This window comes from Anthonomus grandis, chromosome 2, assembly GCF_022605725.1.
Source record: "Anthonomus grandis grandis chromosome 2, icAntGran1.3, whole genome shotgun sequence".
NCBI classification, from domain to species: Eukaryota; Metazoa; Arthropoda; class Insecta; order Coleoptera; family Curculionidae; genus Anthonomus; species Anthonomus grandis.
In genome coordinates, this window is record NC_065547.1 from 36,202,229 (window position 1) to 36,222,172 (window position 19,944).

The 19,944-nt window shown below is 31.6% G+C and overlaps 1 protein-coding gene and 1 long non-coding RNA gene across 4 annotated transcripts in view; one reads left to right on the forward strand and one right to left on the reverse strand.

Annotated features, from left to right (window-relative positions):
• Positions 1-3,672: 3,672 nt before the first annotated feature.
• Positions 3,673-19,944, reverse strand: part of LOC126746900 (inaD-like protein) — a 226,928-nt gene continuing 210,656 nt past the window's right edge. For all 3 annotated transcript variants that reach the window (XM_050455323.1, XM_050455332.1, XM_050455314.1), the window contains exons 27-30: positions 14,270-14,391; positions 14,054-14,209; positions 13,858-13,995; positions 3,673-4,492 (exon numbers count right to left, since the gene is read on the reverse strand). In XM_050455323.1, the coding sequence (XP_050311280.1) occupies positions 4,316-4,492; positions 13,858-13,995; positions 14,054-14,209; positions 14,270-14,391 (593 nt within the window). In that variant the 3' untranslated portion in view covers positions 3,673-4,315. The remainder of the gene's footprint in view (positions 4,493-13,857; positions 13,996-14,053; positions 14,210-14,269; positions 14,392-19,944) is intronic.
• Positions 9,858-10,870, forward strand: LOC126746932 (uncharacterized). The gene is made up of 3 exons (XR_007664037.1): positions 9,858-10,161; positions 10,338-10,426; positions 10,477-10,870. It is a non-coding gene; the product is annotated as an uncharacterized LOC126746932 (long non-coding RNA).

Consider the following 19,944-nt stretch of genomic DNA (forward strand, 5'->3'; position numbering starts at 1 on the left):
CTACAAAATTTGGACTTTGGCTGACTCAAATGCATATTTATATGACTGTGATATTTATACCGGTAAAACCGATGAGGGAAAGGTGATACTTAGACTTACCGAGGATCTTCAACAAAAAAATCACCTGCTTTTCTTCGATAACTTTTTCAACTCGTATATGTTATTGAAAATTCTCAAAGAACGGGGCATTCATGCATGTGGTACAATTTAGTCGAACAGAAAACATCTTCCAAAAATGACTGAAGATAAACTTTTGAAGCAAGGTGAATATGATTATTCAATAAGTTCTGATGGGATCAGTTTGATTAAATGGAAAGACAAAAAAGCAGTCCATATTTTGACCAATTATCATGTTCCAACGGTAAAAAGCTCTATGCAACGAAAACAAAAGGATGGTAGTAAAATCCGTTTCTTGTCCTATGGTACTGGTGGACTACAATAGTAACATGAACTTTGTGGACCGTTTCGACCAAATGAAATCATCTTATGAGCTAGATCGTAAAAGTAAAAAATGGTGGATGAGAATTTTTTTCCATTTCATTGATTGCTGCGTCGTCAATTCGTTCACTCTCTATCGACTAAGAGGTCTAGAAAGGTTACCCCTAAAAGATTTTCGTCGAAGAGTTGTTGATGGGTTATTGGCAGAACGATACGTCCAAATTAGTGCAGATCATAAAAGGCAATCGGAAGCTTTCAAGAAAATAAAAAGAGTAGTACCAGACAAAGTGCGTTTCACGTCATCAGGTCATCAGCCTGTAAGGATTACAAGACGAAGATGTGCCAGATGTAGTACCAGAATCCACTAAGTTCGTACTGAATGGTCTTGTACAGTGTGTAAAGTTCCGTTATGCTTGGGCAAATCTAAAGACTGTTTTCAAGAATATCACAAAACAAAGTAGATATTGTTAATTTTGATTATCAATTAGTAAAATACTTCTGGTTTTCTGTAGAATAATCGTTTTTTTATTTTTCATAATTCCTCCTAGCCTTAGTTCAAGTTGCACGGTGGTACACATTTCGTACTGTTACACCAATTATCTGTCAAACTGACATTTCATTTAAAAAAAAAATATATAAGAATCTTTAAATTTTTATGAATTAGTTCAATTATGATTGAGAAAATTAAAAAAATCAGAACTTTTAGTATCTGTGCAACATAAAACTAGAAACGGGGAAAAATCTTGTGCCTGAAAGAGTTAAATACGACGCTGGAAATCGGTTTTTCTTGAATAACTTTTGAAGTATTTGGTATAATTTAATACAAATTTTACGTGGTCAACACTACTAAGGACCTCTTAAAACGGAGTCCTTAAATCATATTTACCTTGTTTATATTACCAGGGGCGGACTAGGTTGTACATAGTATAGTAGGCAGACTTAATTATACGTCCATAATATAAAAAGGGAAATATAATAAAATTATTAAAAAATAATATAAACGCGGAGAAGACCGCGTTACCGCTGAGATGCTAAAAATGGGAGGAGCAGCGCTTGAGCATGCCCTTTGTCTCCTTTTAAACAAATGTATTAGCGAAGAGAAAATACCGGAATCTTGGCAAAATGCCTAGGTTGTTTTAATCTTCAAAAAAGGGGACAACACCAATATTGCAAACTATCGACCGATCAGTTTTTTTTCACACTTGTACAAGCTTCTCACAAAAGTTTTGACCAACCGGCTGACAAATAAACTTGACTTCTATTAACCAGTCGAGCAAGCAGGATTCAGGAAGGAATTTAGTACAAATGACCATCTACAAACCGTCCGTACTCTAATAGAGAAATGCTCCGAGTATAACATAACTCTGCACATGGCGTTCGTCGATTACGAGAAGGCGTTGGATTCTGTCGAGACCTGGGCTGTCCTGAACGCAATGGACGAGGCAAGAATTGACACAAGATACTCCAAACTTATAAAACACATCTACGACAACGCAACACTACAAGTGACCATCAACGAAGAAGCATCAACAAATAAGATCAAGATAGAAAAGGGGGTCCGCCAAGGAGATACCATATCCCCTAAGCTCTTCACGATGGCACTGGAAAGCTCGTTTAAAAAGCTGCCATGGGGAAATAAAGGTATCAACGTAGATAGAGCTCGACTAAGTCACCTTCGATTTGCTGATGATATTGTTGTCATTAGTGATGACATCAACGAACTAAAAGATATGTTGGAAGAACTGCAAGAAACATCAAAACAAATCGGACTCAAGATGAATCTAAACAAAACCAAAATAACGAACAAACAGTAATAACCATAGAAGGCCACGCTCTCGAAAACGTCGAGAAATACATATATACCTGGGCCACGCTGTCAGACTGGGAAAACAAAATCAAACAGCCGAAATATCCCGGAGAACAAGACTTAGCTGCGCAGCATTCGGAAGACTAGGATACGTTTTAAAATCCCAATTAATGTTAAGCGGAAAGTCTACGAGGCTTGCATATTACCCGTTACAACGTATGGACTCGAGACGATGACACTGACAAAGAGGAGCGCAGAAAGACTCAGAACAACCCAGAGAGCCATGGAGCGCGCCATGCTGGGAACTAGCTTAAGAGACCACATTAGAAACGATGAGATTCGAAGAAGGACAAAGGTAACGGATGTTATGAGAAGAGTAGCCGAACTAAAATGGAGATGGGCAGGTCACGTTGCAAGGCAAGACCCATCTAGATGGACTAACAAAATCATGCAATGGCGCCCAAGAGCCACAAAAAGAAATGCGGGAAGACCACCAACGCGGTGGCGGGACGACATCCAACGAATAACAGGGAGAAACTGGCTCCAAACTGCCCTAGATAGACAAACATGGAAAGCACTGGAAGAGGCCTACATTCAGGAGTGGATAGATACAGGCTAGAGAAGAAGAAGAATATAAAAATCTTTATGAGGTTCATGGCATTAGCTATCATATTCAGTGTCTTTTTAAATGATTTCCATTATTAGAATTTCCAATTTGTTGATAAAAAAATGGAACTATCGGAAACATTATTCTTAGTGTTGGCCAATAATGAGGTATTTAAAATTCAACCGTATTTTGAGAAAAACTACGCCTTTAATACGCATATTTAAATTTGCACTAGGAGGGCAATAAAAAAATCAAAAGCAACACTTTTTTTCTTTATTTTTACGCAGTTTCAAAAGGCTATGATGAGTAAAAGAAACTAGTAATTCAAATTTTAAAGTATCACTAATGAAGCGTGGTCCATTTAAGAAACGCAACATTTACGGTAGTTTAGGTATTTTGTTTTGAATGCAATAATTAAAATTTTTGTATCACAATTTTCAAATTCTGCGATCTGAAATTAATCGATTGGCTTGAACTTCCTCAAAAAACCGAGGAAAGTCAAGTAATATTTAATACTCTTATTTAATTCCTGTACCTGCATTAGATGCAACTCAAAAATTGTAACTTATTTATATTGAACACAGTCAAAACACGACACCTGCCTGCCCAAACACTAATAACGTTTTTTAATTACTTATTCGCCGTAGATGGCTATTTGCATGCGTTTTCTTTAAATCCAGTCTTAAATATCTTTAACATAATAATTTTTTATGTATGACTAGATTTTTTCTCCTATTCTCTCTGTGCATAACGATTTCTTAGTTAACCATGTTTAAAAAAAAAAAAAAAAAAAAAAAAAATGGAATAAAAATGTCTCTGATGTGTAATAATATATTTATTATCTACCTCTGCTCCTACGCCTTTTAATAATTTACTAAAGGGGACACTTCTAAATGCTGCGGCGTAAAGGACATCATGAATATCACACTTGCTTTAAAATAATAATTTACAGTTTGCGATTTTTAGTTTATTACTTAATTTATTAAAAATGGAGGGCATCCATTGTGTGTTGTAGCTAACCCACCATAGTATATGTACAGTTGATCCAAAATGTATGAATTCAATTACTTACCCAGGTTACTAAGCTCTGATGACAGCTAAATTTAAAAAATGGTCCCTCTAAACTAAAAACCGAAACCCGTTATTCAACCCCAAATGGATACCCTCGTAATTCTACATTCTACCATAGTAATATAGTCGATTTGCCTCTAATTAAACATATTTTTTAGATTCGAAATATAATAACTAACAATAACGTACTAAAAACATTCTTATAGGAATTTAAAAGTTTATCCTAATATACTCGTATTTACCTAAATTACTCAAGCGGCGGACCTCTTCCGAACCACACTTTTCGCCATATAAAGAGTTAATCAGTCATATAGTGGCGAGAATTGCAAAATAAAAGCCGAAATTGTCAATTAGCTACGTCTGCTAGAGTGCGGAGATGGTAGTATTATGCATTAATTACCCGAACAAGGCTTATATCTGTGAAGTTTTAGGGAAATTTTACCCGTAGCAGTCTTTAAAATGGCCCCTGCTTCTTCGCTCGTTGCATTTTCTATGTTTTGACCATTTACGGTTATCAAAATGTCACCTTTTGCTATTCTGCCATCCAATTCCGCCGGTGTACCAGCAATCTAGAAATAAAAATATATACGTTAGAACCAAAAATTTACCAATTATATAAACTCTTATGATTTTGTCACGTATTAGAAATAAATTAGTATGAAACATGTAATTTCCTTTCACATTTTATCCAAAGGTAAAGGTCTTGCTTTAAACATTAACGTGTATTTTGAGCCAATTTTATTGTCTGGTAATTTTCTCAAAAAAAAAAGTGCGATGCGGCATTATCGTTACTTTAGAATATGTTTAGCTGTAGAACAAGTAGGCATAGGTACTTGCTTCCAACAAAAATATAAAAATATCTATAACATTATTTTAAAATAAAATAACAACTATCATAAACAAGAATAGAATAATCTATTAAAACTAGAAGGTTGAGGCAAGAACGAGACAATTTTGAATCGTAAAGACCAGACTAGAAGGACAGAGGGTGAACTATTAAATAATTTGGCCAAGTTATATGCAAAGGACCTCTCGAATATTGCGGATCGATGAAGAATAATCCCATTGACTTACAAATTAAGTGTGTTAAAATGCGACCCGAGGGTGATTTTTGAAACAAATCTTGAGGAGAATATAACTTCATTAATTTATGGTATAGGATCTTTCATTTGGAAATGGATGCATTTCTTTTTTAGCAAATAGCAGTTATACAGGAAGTTCTAAAAATTTATAGGTTTATCGGACTATAATAATATAGGTCAAGTTTCGATGGAATTTTCATACAACTCACCCCGTTATATTAGAATTATTTTGTTAATTTAATTATTATTTTTTCCACATAAAATTTTAATAGTTTTATATTTCAGATATCGATTAGATAGGGGGCTTGCCTCAAGTTTGACTATTATTATTAATGGCAGTATTTCTGGAAGATATATGATTAATTGTTTTTAGCATCGTTTAAAAAGTAGGCTTCAAAATTAAAATAGCTGTCAAAAAATAAAATTGTTTCACACAATTTATGGTCAAACTTTTAACACTCTTCACTAAGTATAACTAATTTGGTTTTTGGAATCTCCTATACAATTTCTATTTGCGTTTAACATAAGTGATATACTCCCAATAAAACACCCTGTATAATATGCATTCTTTTCATATTTACCAATATTGTGGCCTCCAATTTATGACATGTTCACGTGAAGCGGACGCTTTATTAATCTGGTTGAATTTTAACAAGAACCAAGATATTTTAAGACTAGCAATTCTATATAAACAATTGAAGAGCGGCAGTAGATCAATAAATATAATCACGAACTTTATCAAAAGAAATAACAAAAAAAAGAGAACGCCAAAAAATTATTATTATAATAAATATGACACACACTTTAAACGAACAAATTATCAACGTTTAGTTAAAGGTTCTCAATCTTAAATTTTTCTTTACCTCCCAATCCAATTTCATTCACAATATTCTTAAAAAATATAAATCAACTATTTATCTATTATTATTCAAAATTCGAATGAAATTGTCAAATTACGAGCAAATATCATATCTATATTTTTATATCATTGGATGTTGTGTTTGCTCTTAGCAGTTTTTGTCAGCCAGTTTTATTACACAGTGTGTTTCAACTAAATGGAATAATTTGATAAACAATAAGTAGGGAATTGTTCGAAAAATCGCTCGGATATATATTTATCTTCTACCGTTTTGAAAATGGTATTTGTTTTTAGATTTTCTGATTAGTCGAGGAAATAAATAATCCTCACCGAAGGCGAGATAAACACGCTATATCATGAAAAGGTTAATGTTTGTTCATTCATGTTAATTTTAATAGCGTTAATTATTTAGAACTGTTTCAAAGTAATGTCGTGCCAACTTTGACAAACTCATATACCGATCCAGGAAGCTCCCAAGCTCTAGCGACTATAAGATGCTTTCGACTATCTTTCGCTATTACCGAAACAATGTACAGCAGTACTTCACACAGATGTTTTTAAATAGAAGAATGAACAGCCTCAACTTAGCTAACCTAAGAAGACGAATGCATTCGTCAATAAGGCTTGCCATAAATAGATGGGTGGCTGAGATGTTAGCACAATTTTTTATTTAGGATTAGAATGCTGCAAAGACTTTGCTGCCAGGAATTTTTTTTTTGAAAAAATGCACAATTAAAAAATGTTCAACGAAGCGAAGGTTCAATAACTAACTCGTTTTTCTTCCTAAAGAAAATTAATTGTAGAGAAGCAAAATAATTTCAATGGATATACTGCATGAGATACAGTGCTTTTATTGCAAAACAAACCACCCATAATAACTTCTTAAAAAAACGTAAATTTAGATATACCAGGGGATGTTTAATTGTATATTTGACAGAGTTCTGTCAATCACCCTCACCTCCAGCTAACCTCACTTTGATGTATGAAATGATGATATAGCATATCGTCGTAAGCAGCAATTACAATGTCTATTCAAGAGTGCCAAAAAAAAATTAAATCGTTTGATGTACCAGCGAATAGTAACAGAAAAATTTTTGGGAATAATGAATATTTTATAGACGTCATACTTTGGTATATCAAATAGCTAATATAGCTGTAGTGTGATACATCATTTTAAAGGACATACAATCTACAACCCAACGGTGTATAAAAAATATAAGTGTAAACTTATTTAAATTAAACGTCCCCCCTCTCTCGATATCTAAAATGACGTGTCTTTTTTTTAAAGAAATTATTGAGGGTGGTTTGTTTTGAAATGAAAGCACTGTATATTTGAAGAGTGGAAATTCCAAACGTTCTAAGAGCCATTTTTTTTTCAAAATAGAGATATTGGCTTAAAAATGTTCTGAAAAAAAAATGTGCCATCGCCAACAACCCTGAAAACGTTCCAAGTGCCAAACCCCTTTAAACGTGGTGATGTTCTAAGTACGCGACCTATAATTTTTTCAAACGTTCTATGTGCCATCAGCGAATTTTATTGAAATTAGCCGTCCGTTTAACGGACTCGAGTCACTGCCTTGTATTTATTTTTTGTTTATATTTTTGTTTTGGGGACTTTCAGGTTAGGAAGCGTTTCGCTTAATTCTTAGAAAATACCCAATACAAAATGGAAAATAAAACAGATAAGCATGTGTGTGAATTCAGTAAAACTTCAAAGCGTGCAGAACAGTATAAAAATCGCGTTTCTAGTAAATCCTATAAAAATCGAAAGAATAAAAGTGTTCCAGCGCTGCCACCTCCTCAAGAAAACGTGAGTATTTTGTTTTAATGCACTTAAGTTTTATATAAAAAATGTCAATAAATTGATTAATATGTGTTATAAGTTATAACAAGGAGGACTCTTTGAAATTTTTAGTCAAAACATTTTCGTAAGTGCCTGCAGTAATAAAAACTTGCAAATGCAAATACGGCTGCAAAAATATCTCGCCCGATTTGAAACTCAAATTACGTGAAGATTTTCTGAAGATGGAAAATCACAACTTGCAGAACACTTTTTTGCTGCGACTTTTGTATGTGTTACAAATAAAGCGGAGGCGCCATGGGACCTATGATACCCCGACTAACAGTCGCAGGAAATGTACCATTTGTTATTCTGTTCCTAATAATACAGGTAGCTCCTTCTAAGTGTGCAAGCAAACTTTCCAGGATATTTTTGCAGTATCGTACAGACGTCTACAAACTCTACAAAGTCGGTGTCAAGAAGGATTTATCACTTACACAGACAAAAGAAAGGGAAACGCACATCACCAAAAGTATACAAACGAAGATTGGGAGCAAATCAAACACCACGTTAACTCGTTTCCATGCGATGAAAGTCACTATGGTGGCCCTAAAAGTAACAAAGTGTATTTTAGTAGTGATCTTAATATTAGTCGTCTTTACAGAAGTTTTACCAGCAAAAAAACAGGAAGTAAAATTAATTACAAATTCTATCGAAAAGTATTTCTGAAATGTTTTCCACATGTTTCATTTTGCCGTCCCAGGACCGATACTTGCAGGATCTTTGATTTGCTTGCTTGTAAGATTTCATGTTCCAGTGGATCTGGATTAGTAACTGCTAAACGAGAGCAATTACTTCATCACAGCAAGTATAAGAGAGCCCTTGAATGTATGAATAAGGACTCTTACGATTCACGTTTTCCCAATTGTGACTTTTGTATGATATCTGTGGATCTTCAGCAAGTTTTACTGGTACCAAATTTAACTCATAGTAATATGTACTATAGTAGACAACTGAGTTGTTATAATCTGGGCATCCATGTATCTCATCTAAATAAAGCTTTTATGTGTATGTGGGATGAACCAAAAGCTTGTCGTGGAAGCAATGAAGTTGGATCCTGCCTTTTAGTGAATTTTTATGTCTAGTGAATTCTTATGAAATTTTTGATAAAAAGAAACTCGTTCTATGGTCAGACAATTGTGCAGGACAAAATAAGAACCGCACTCTTATTTTTTTAATAATGTTTTTGGTGCAAATTGGACATTTTGAAGAGATTGTTCAAAAATTTCTATTAAGCGGGCATAGCTTCTTATCGTGAGATCGGGACTTCGCGATTATTGAAAAAAGGAAAAGAGTCTCAAAGTGTTTTACCCTGATGGATTTACAAAAAGTGGTTGCTTCAGCTAAAGTTACAGGGGAACCATTCACTGTAGTTGACATGGAAAATTCATACTTTTTAGACCTAAAAAGCGCCTGCGATTCCGTACTAAAAGTAAATTTTCCAATATCAAAAGCTACTATGATAAAAGTTTCTAAAGATTATCCAGGTATTATTCAGTATAAGACCACATACAGTGACATAGAAACTTGGAAATGTATCAATGTACTAAAAAAAGGTGCTAAACCTAAAGATATTGGAAAAGCTTGCATGTCATTAATTTCTAAGCCACTTTTGCCGGAAGGCAAGAAAAAAGATTTGTCAGCCATGTTGGATTTTTTGCCAGAAACTGTTAAAGGTTATTACCAAAATATACTAAAATAAAAATTTGTAATAACTTAGTATGTCATTAATAATTCTTTGGTTAGTTATGTTTTATGTAATAATACATTTTCCGTTCAAATGGTTCTAAGTACCATGGTACATAGAACGTTCTTTAAATACAGTTTTTTTTAGCACATATGGAGTTATTTTTTTCTTTTTAATTACATAGGTTAAGAGCGAATATACCCCAATGGTACAAGTAAAATACATTTTAATAAAGCTTTTAACTTAAAATTTGACAACTGATCGAGGCAGGTCTTGATATCACTTTTAAAAATTGCAAGATACTATATAAAGTGTCTGTAAATTACAAAAATCTTCTAATAAAGTAACTTCGTTTAGGCACGTTATTAGCATAACATAAAACTACTCATATTATTTTGCCCAAAATTTAGTAGATTGACATAGCTGTCATATGTGTCTTATGTGTCAAAAAACTCATAATATTATTATAATTAATATAAGTCTATTTTTTAATAATTGCTTGTTTCAGATTTCGTCAATGGGACGAAAGGGTTTTGGGAACAAAATTCACATGAACTAACTCATTTCCTACAATGAAAGTACTCTTGATAAGAATTTTTAAGAAGCCTATTATCTATTTTTTATACTAACTTATCTTGTTTCAAAGTTGCTTGCCGCTGAAGTGACAGTGTTTAAATGATTTTTTTATTATAAGTCGGTCTACACATTTTTACCAAAAGTTGATAATATGTTGGCATATTTTATTAGAAAAGAAATCGAATATTGATTGGGTATAGCAATTGAGTTTTTTTAGTATTTTCCTGTTTATGATTTCTACGCTTGGGTAGATAAAAAGTTTTAAATTAAAATTTAGATTAAACTAACTTATATTCTACACAAAATGCATTCAGTTTTATTATCATTCAATACCCCTGCAAATATGCAAGTTTAACACAATTTTTTATAGGACGACTCACTTTTGGAAGTAATGTTATAAAACGAGATTGGAACTGAAAAAAAAACGAATTTACAAATTAGGATAGATATAGGAATGAGGTAAGAGATAATTTGACTTATTTAAGAAGAAATATGGTAACCACTTCCAGGTCTACTCAACCTGGAAGGGACAATAGAACAAATCCAGAGGATCATCAAAACATGATAACAACTGAATCATACAAAATTTTAACAGGCGGACAAAGATGTACTAGACCTTACTAAGGACGTTAGGGGAGATGTCGAACATCCTTCTTCATCGTTCTTCCGTCGAGAAGAGAAGACGACGGAAGAACGTCTTCCAAAATGGTGAGGTCTTAAGAAAACAGAAAACTCCGCTTAATTTTTTCCTTTTTAAAAATGTATAACATTATGGATTTGTTTTCAAAAATTACTAAATAAGAGACAATTTTGGTAAAATAATTACCTATTATTCTTATTTTAATAGTAGGCCCCATTGTTTTTAAGAAGGCCACGACGGAATAATAGATAAATAAAAAACTATCAATTATAAAAAAAGTTGTATTTCTCTAGTTGTGCAGCAATTTGCATTTATTCAAACTCAGAATGGCAGCACAAAGAAATTACAAAAATTTTGAAAAATATGATTTGGCAGTTTGCTGCATAAGATGTAATGAAAATCCAGGCAGCAGACTTATATTTTTAACAGGTACCTACAATTTTTGTATCCACCTATTTTGGTTTACCTATTGAAAGTTAATTTTTTATCCTAAATTATTATAATAAAACTGATCATATAATCGTATTCTACGGAAAAAACACCATCGTCAATTTTAAGAGGGTTACAAAATCCAAAATATTTAAAATTACTCCGTAGATTAAAAACTATGACAATGCCATATTTCGTTTTACAAAAAAACTGGCATATAATGCGATAAAATAATGTGGGTTTAAAAGCAAATATTGCACAGAGTTTGCTTTTCTCTTTTTTTTTTCAAAGCCTTTGATGCCTTGAATCATAGTTTGCTGTTATCCAAACTAAAGTATTATGGGTATACACAGAGATCTTTTATGCAATCAATCATCAAATCTTTTATATCCATTTATACAGTCTTTATTTTTAAATAGATATTAAGAAGTGCCAATAGCAAATTTTTTTCTAATGAAATTGAAATAAAATGTGATATGCCACAAGAATCCATATTGGGTCCCTTAGTCGTTCCAATATATACATCGGACATCCTTAAGACTCCAAATGTATATATTTTTTTGATTTTGAAAATAGAGATTAAGCGGCATAATTGATTGTCATTGCTTGGTCATTTCTTCACATCTCATGCTTTTAAAATGAGTCCCTTCTAATTCCTAAGTCCTACCTCAGATTTTATATTAAGGAGTGTTGTCGATTTTGTAGTTATAACTGTTAATTATTCAAAGTCATTCATACAGACAGTCTCCACAAAAAAAAGAATCCAATTCTCTCTGAAGACAAGTGGCATCAAACACAGTCCTAATCTCTGTAAAAAAAGTTACATCAACTGCAAATATCAATCAAATAACAAAGGTCACAGAGAGAACCACCCACTGTATCTAACTATAATTTTATATATAAAATTTTATATTTTTAAGATTTCTGGGCATAAAAACAAAATTGATATTATAACAAAGGATAATGTTGGGAAGGATGATACAAAGGATAAAATTTGGGAGATCACGGTTGACAGTAACTTAATATTTTGTGAGCATTTAAAAACACTTAATAGTAGACGACACCTCATTAAGCAAAAATTAAGGAAAAGGTTACGTAAGTCTGTTGTTCTTTCTAATTTTAATTATTTTAATGTAGTGTATGCTGCTTTTATTAATCAGAAGGAAAAATATCGTATTCGACGGATTCAAAATATAAATACTTGTGTACGGTTCATAAATGGTCTCAGATAATTTTTCAGAAAATGCGGTAATGTTTCTGAAAAATTGTAGAAATTAATTGGTTGAATATGGATTATTGGAGGCAATTGCAGTACCATATACCCTAATACACCACATTCGTCATCAAAATAATATATAATGAGAAATCCCTTACATCACTCAAAAAATGTTTGGTGCCTCGAAACCCAACCAATTCAATTAATATGAATTTTAAAAACAAGTTCGCAATCCCCCACAATAGAAAAGCTTTATTTGACATTTACCTAGAATGCTATACATTTATACAACTTTCTACCTAATCATTTTATTACTCTTGAAGAAAGCTGGTTTAAAAAAAATTTAATAGAGAAAGAAACAAAATCTTGTTCAATGTAGTTTGCCCTTCCTGCATGGTTCATTTAGTGCAGCCCGTATTAAATATTATATTATTCTTTAGAACTATGTCTTCCCCTTTAGGTGCATACTATCTTTGTACAAGAATGATGGTGTTGGTTTGTTCTGTACAGTAGCTACTTAGAGCTAGATTGCGCCACACTTGCCAGTATCTCTTGGACATACTTAAAAATTTGTATTTATTTATTTATTCAATAAGTCATTACAAAACTTAAAACATATGTATGACTGAGAACAAAACTTCATGTGGTAAAGTAAAGTTTATATCATATAGTAAAGACTATATAATAGTCGTTGTTTAATTTTTCCTCCAAAATCGAAGTTAATGAAACTACATACATAAATTATTTATTCGCCCTTATGTGATCCCTTGTTAAGTTGCCCTGAAAAAGCTAATATGCAGGAATACGATAGACACCATCCTTTTTTGCGCTTCCTAATCTACGTATACGACAGAAAATGTAATTTCTTTTTTTTTCGAGCGTATAAAATCAAAGTAAGGATACAACGTAAGGATACGACGCGACAGAAAAAATATATCAGTATTTCAGGCGGAAATGGCTATTATTAAAACTAAACTGTTAAGTACAGGGTAATATGGGGGGCATAGCCACCGAAAACGAGAATTAATAAAATCCTTGGAAAACCCGATTACCACTATCAGCCTTAGTCAAGGAGGCTGAACATACTCCGAATGAACTAGCGCTATTAGAGAGAGGAAACCCAAAAAAAATATTAGCTTTAATAGCATAACGTCAAAAATGGATAACTTGAGTTTTACAATCTCATGACAGTTTGCAGGAGGCCATGTGCAGTCAAAACACGGTAATAGAACTACAACGGCGAAAACTAGGTGTCCCTGAACTATGGAGCGCTAATCAATAACAATACTAGCAATAAAACTTTTCTTTAAACAAAATTAGAATACGTATAAAAGTTGTCTAATAATTGTCAATACGTTTTAAAGTTGTCTAAAGTCTGCTTCTGACCATTCCAGAAGTATGAATTTTACCTGACAATTGTACGCAAACAATATGCCTTTTTATTATACGTTATTTAAAAAAGAAGTAAAGACATTTCTGTTAACATCCTCGCTGTTTTAATTTTTGGCATCGCCTCCTACCTTCGTACGTTATTAAAATTAAATCTTGCATAAAATTCTCAAGAAGAGCGAAGTAAGATGGTAATGAAAATTTTAAATCACTTACAATGTCAGCCACGTAAACTCCTTTTCCAGACTGGCGACTACTAATGCTCAGGCCGATACCTTTGCCAGGTTTCTTGACGAAATCGACTTCTAATGGTGTAAATTCTAAATTGTTCGGTCTTAAAACGATAATTTTCATCTAAAGTAAAACAAAAAATTAGCTCAAGTAAAGTGATTTTAATAAAGTATTTTCTTACCTTTGGCAGTGTTTGTCTCAATGCTAGAGACGCGGAGGTGTTTGTACTATTCTTAAGCGAAGTTCCGTTCACTTCTAAAATCTGATCGCCCGGTTGCAAGCGGCCGTCTTTGTCGGCCGCGCCTCCTTTATATACTTCCGTTAATATTATTGCGTCCTATAACAAAAATTTCGTGAATATAAAAATTTTCGTTAAAGTTAAGCAAACATTAATTACAGTTATGACGGTATCTTTTCCACCGATAAAGGCGATTCCTAGGATATCATTATTGGTAGTTATTTCGATGGTGGTCTCTCTTCCCGGGATTATGGGACAGGTTAAAGGATCCGCTGGGGGTTCTAAAAGTGAAAAAAAAGTTTGATTGTAAATATTTGAAACATCACACATACAATATTAACAAAGAAAAATTAAAGATTCTAACAATAAGTACTTTTGCATACATTACATAAGATCGTGGTAGTTACGATTGATTTTTTCTATTTCTATTATTGATATTTTCATCAATGCTATCTATATTAACCTTTGTTTAAAATCTTTTCTGTTCTAATACTTTTTATACCACTGTCCAATTTAATATACAGATTCACGGTGACAGGAAAAAGTTCATTTAAATTGATCTGATGCATTGCATTTAAATTGATAATTGATCTGATTTAAACTGATGCATTTTTGAAGTCGGCAAATAAGTTCCAATTGGACATTTTCAATCACTTATAAGTTTAATTTCTTGTCGAATCATTTGCTTTAAATCATCAACATTATTTGGTATATTCCTTAGAACATTGAATGCCTAGAATAAGCCTAGCTGCAAACCATAGGCGAGGTTGTTTGAGTTCACCATCTCTTAGACAATGATGTCAAATCGACTTTCCAATTTTTCATTCCATATATAATTTTCTTAATCCACTACATATTTTTTTTGTGAATTTTGTAACAGGAAAAAAGTGTGCTCTTTAAAGGTTCAATTTATTTGCTGACAAATAATATATACTTTGAGAGTAATCAACAAATATTTCAGAATAAAAAAAAGATTCCTGGCAAAAAAGATAATTAATACCTCTATGTTTACAATGCACGTATCCGATGTTGCCACTTTTGTTGTTTTTTTTAGATATTTTTTCATATTTTTATAGGAAAAAAGAAGGAATTTTAATATTTTTTGTCCAGATATTAACAATCAATAACTAAATCAATTTATAGTGGTTATAAACCTTTACAAACTAAAGCTTTTTTATAAAAAATTACTTAGAAAGTCGAATGTTAAAGAAATGAAAAAGGCTCCCAAAGGATTTGAATTAAGGTAAATGTCCCAGTTATCGTCATTTTACGTCGGTGTTTTCAGTAGCGTGTCAGGTGTCGCAATGAATAGTGCATTTTTATTATAAGGTAAGCAGTGTGCTTCATTTTTTTAATTTGCATATTTAACTCAACTTAAATGTATATTTTATCTCTACCTTATTTTTTTGGTTTTTTAATTGATTGTAAATTGTTTTTTTTGTGATGGAAATGTTGGTTTTTTAAACATATTTAGAGTTAAAAAGTGGGACGTAAAAATTAATCAATGACCCAATTATCATCAGGTGTGACGATAACTAGGTCTAGACATACATTACCTAAAAATTATGTTAAAAATGCTTAATGTATTTAAAATATTTGTTTAGTGACCTTATATAAAAGATAATGGTCTAAAAAATGCGCTGCCCAGTTATCGTCACCCATATTTCTAAAAAGTTTGTCCAATAATAACGCCTCAAAACAGTTGACGAAAATTGGGACACAGGGGTGACGAAAATTGGGTAATTGAAAATTTCTAGATTTATAAGCAGAACGACGTTATTTATTTATTTAAGTTTTTAAACCATTTTTATTATTTATTTTATCTTCGAATGATATCTTTTATAATCGAAATGATACGTGAATTAATTAGTAGAAAAAATAACATGATTTGTCATAACATGTGGCCTAATTATTGTCAAGGGTAACTAAGACAAGAGATATATTACTTTTTAATTATTTTTAAAATATTCAATATAACAAAATTAACTTTTTGAGGATTAAATATTTAAGATAAATGTTTAAAAAATTAGGTGCCCAGTTATCGTCACCCATATTTATAACAGGTTCGTTTAGAAATGATAATGGAAAACACATGACGATAATTGGGACATAAATAATACAATTGGTGGCGAAAATTGGGCAATTTTAAATTTGCATGTCTCTAAGCAAACTGTGAAAATGTCGCCATTTATTTATTTAAATATAAAATTATCCTTGGAGTTTCATTACAATATACTATTATTTTTTTAAATTTGTAATATGATTGTAAGTTAGTTTTGTGACAAAAAAAAGGTTTTTTTCCACAGTTTTAAAGCAAAAACGTTGACGATAACTGGGCCATAGGAATTAAATACTGACCCAATTACCGTCATAGGCAAGGGTAACAATGACAATACATTTTAGTACTCGAAAAATAGTAATAAATTATTATGATAAAAATCAAATTATATTTCTATGATTTGTTTAGAATATTCACGAACGTGCCTAAAAATTTGTAAAAATACTCTATTAAAAAGCATGTTTTTTTTTATATTTTTTGTAAATCGCAAATTGTTCAAAAACAGTACGACGTATTTCTGGCTGGTGTAAAAAAACTTGATGATTAAAATATGTCAATATATTAATAAAATACAAATAATAACTGAAGAAAAAATAATTTCATAACTTAATTTCAAAAAATACTTTTTTCCGTAATAATTTTAAAGCAAAATTAAAACAATTGTTAAGTATTTGTTTCATTTTAGATCAAAATGGCACAAAGAAAACAGGACACTCTTGAAGAAATGCAAAAAGCTTTACATGCAGTAATAGATCAGGGAATGTCAATTTCAAACGCTAGCAAAACTTTTGGCGTACCTCGCCTGACTTTATCTGATAAAGTAAACAATAAATATCTTTGGAAACCAACAATTGTCCTAATACAATTTTAACTTTTAAAGAAGAGCAATTATTGGTTAACTGGATCCTGGAATTGGCGAAAAGAGGATTTCCAGTAACTCGAACTCAGCTTATAGATAGTGTTCAACTGTTGATTACAGAGCTAAAAAGAAAAAATCATTTTCCGGACAATCGACCACAGAGGCACAGAGGCTAGAAGAAAATAATGAATCTTTACAAAGTTCAATAAAGAATGCGTTTAAAGCTTGCGGATTATGTCCATTCGGACCCGAATATATCAATTTTAAAAAATACTTTAAATGTGATAAATCACCAGTTGCAATTTCAAAAGAAATTTCAACAGAAGTGTCTGAAATTACAAAACTGATTAATCTGTTTGAATGTCTTAATCCAGAAAAAGTTTTACTTTTTAATGCTCCCGAGCCAAACATAGCGGTTGAAGATGCAAGCCTTTATGGTTTTTATAATCAATTAAAGAGCATGGCTACTTCAAAAGAAAGTACCATTAAAATACCTGCGACATAGACACAATAAGAAACGTATTAAAAAGAACCTGCAGACCTAAATATTTCATTTATAGACTATTTTCCTTAATAAGATCCAACCATCATTACTGTTCCTCCCCAAGAAGAAGTCCAAAAATCAACAAATATTTCGCCAATGTACTACTGATTGATGATGGAGTTAATCTCAAGGACAGTTTTTTAGCGGATGTAAACCTTCCTCAGTTGAACCCAAATGTCCGAGAAAGTGATATAAATGTCAATAAGCTTATGAACCTTTCAGATTCATAATTGCAACACAGACTACTCCAAAAAGAAAGCCAAAAGAAAAAGTCCCATCGGTTGTTACTTCTGAAAGTTGGAATAAATATCACCTACAAAAAAAAGAAAAAAAAGCAAATGACGTTCTGCAAAAGGAGGAGAAGCGTAAAGTAAGAAATGAAAAAAACGAAAAAAAGGAAAGAAAAAAAGTTGAAAAGCAAGCAAGTAAGGCAGATATAACTGAAACCGACTTAAAGACGAAGAAGGAAGACTACAGAGTGGAAAATTTCGTTATTTTCAAATACGATCAAGAATATTTTCCTAGAGAAATTTTAAAAATAAATGATGAAAAATTTGAAATTAAAGCAATGTATTAATTGGAAGTGGCCCACAAAAGAAGACACCAAAACTTCTAAATAAAAGGGGAATTTATGAAGTCCCTGAAATGCCAAAGATCTAAACTACTTTTTTTTGTTTAGTTTAGGTAAGTGTTTTTTTGTTTAATTTTAAGTAGCATTAGAATTTGTGTGGTAGCTTAGAAATGATAGAGACAATGTTTTATTTTAATATTAATTAATATTTCATAAGTTTTTGTTTGTTATTTTATTTATAATTTAGAATACTAATATTACTTATTTTAGAATAACTGTTTTTCTTTATTATTTCAATTAAATTTCTTCCAAACTTAAAGTGCCTTTTATTTCTAAGTAACTACTAAAAGCATGACGATAATTGGAACAAATCTATGACGACAATCGGACAATACCTGACGAAAATTAGGACAAAAGTACATTTTATTCTTTTTTGTTTAATAAAAAAAAATTTATGTAACATAATTGCAAAAACTTTTTATAATTACGTTAAGGATTAATCAACGATTCGTGAGAAAAATTACCAGAGATAAATATTTATTAGCAACTAAAATATAAGACGAAAATTTTCTTAGATAACGATAACTGGGACATTTACTAATCCTTTTTCTATAATAAATATCTAAACGCATGTGAGATGGATGCAAACCTCTTCAAACAAAAGTTTTTTGGTAAAAAAATATTAAATTGTTAGATGTTGAAAAAATATAAAGGGTTATGTAACTCCTAATGGTTATAAGGAAAAGTTTTATCCATATCCTTTGGCAGTTATAGCCACTTATAACATCTAACTCAATAATTTTTAATCAAAAAACTTTCGTTTGTGGAAGTTTGCAACCATCTCAAACCCGTTTAGATATTTATTATATATTACAGAAAAAAGTTTAATTAAAATTCTTTGGAAGTTAACCTTTTAATTAATTTCCTTAGTTTGTCGCGGTTTATACCCAGTATAAACCGATTTAGTTATCCATTGTTAATATCTAGATAAAAAATTATTAAAACTCCTTTGGAATTCCAGGAGATACGGGTATTATATTGATTAAATAATAATCGGTGCCGACTATAGATATGTCGCTGGCAAACGACATATGGTGCGTTCTCGATTTTGGTTGCTGGATATCGGCCAGACACTACCTTCATTTTTGCACACATTAATTTTGCGGCATTTCGGGTTCGAATAAGCAATAAATTTGCTAGATTATAATAATATACTTAACTACACATTTTTATTAATATTTCGGTATCCGATACTTCACAAATATGCCGTCTTTTACAATATTATAACCTAGAAGGATGACACCATTGACACCTAACTCGCCTGTGAAAGGAACGATTTGAATTTCCTTTATATGTGACCCACTTCAGACTTCTTCATCATTTTTCAGCAAAAAGGGAGTTTTTAGTCTTAATATTAATTAAAAAAAAACGCACTGAAACCACTCATAACATCTTTCTAATACTAATACTGTACGAAAGTAAACAACGAGCGCAGTTGCTGTGTGTGGAAATTTGGTGATTTAAAGAATCTATATTAAAAATATTAATTATTATTAATGTTTAGTGTAAATATATTACAAAATAGTTTTGGTTAATAAACGAGTAGCAGCCTTTCTTTTATTTATAATAAAGAATGCAACTTAGTTTCTGCTAATTATAATAATTTATTATATCACTTTATTTTCTTCTGTTAAAATTGAGTAATCACTGGCAACATGGAATACTAAGCATGTTTATCAACAAAATATTCCCTCTGCCCCCTGTGTAGATGTTGCGCTCAATCCAAAGCAGCCAATGTTTA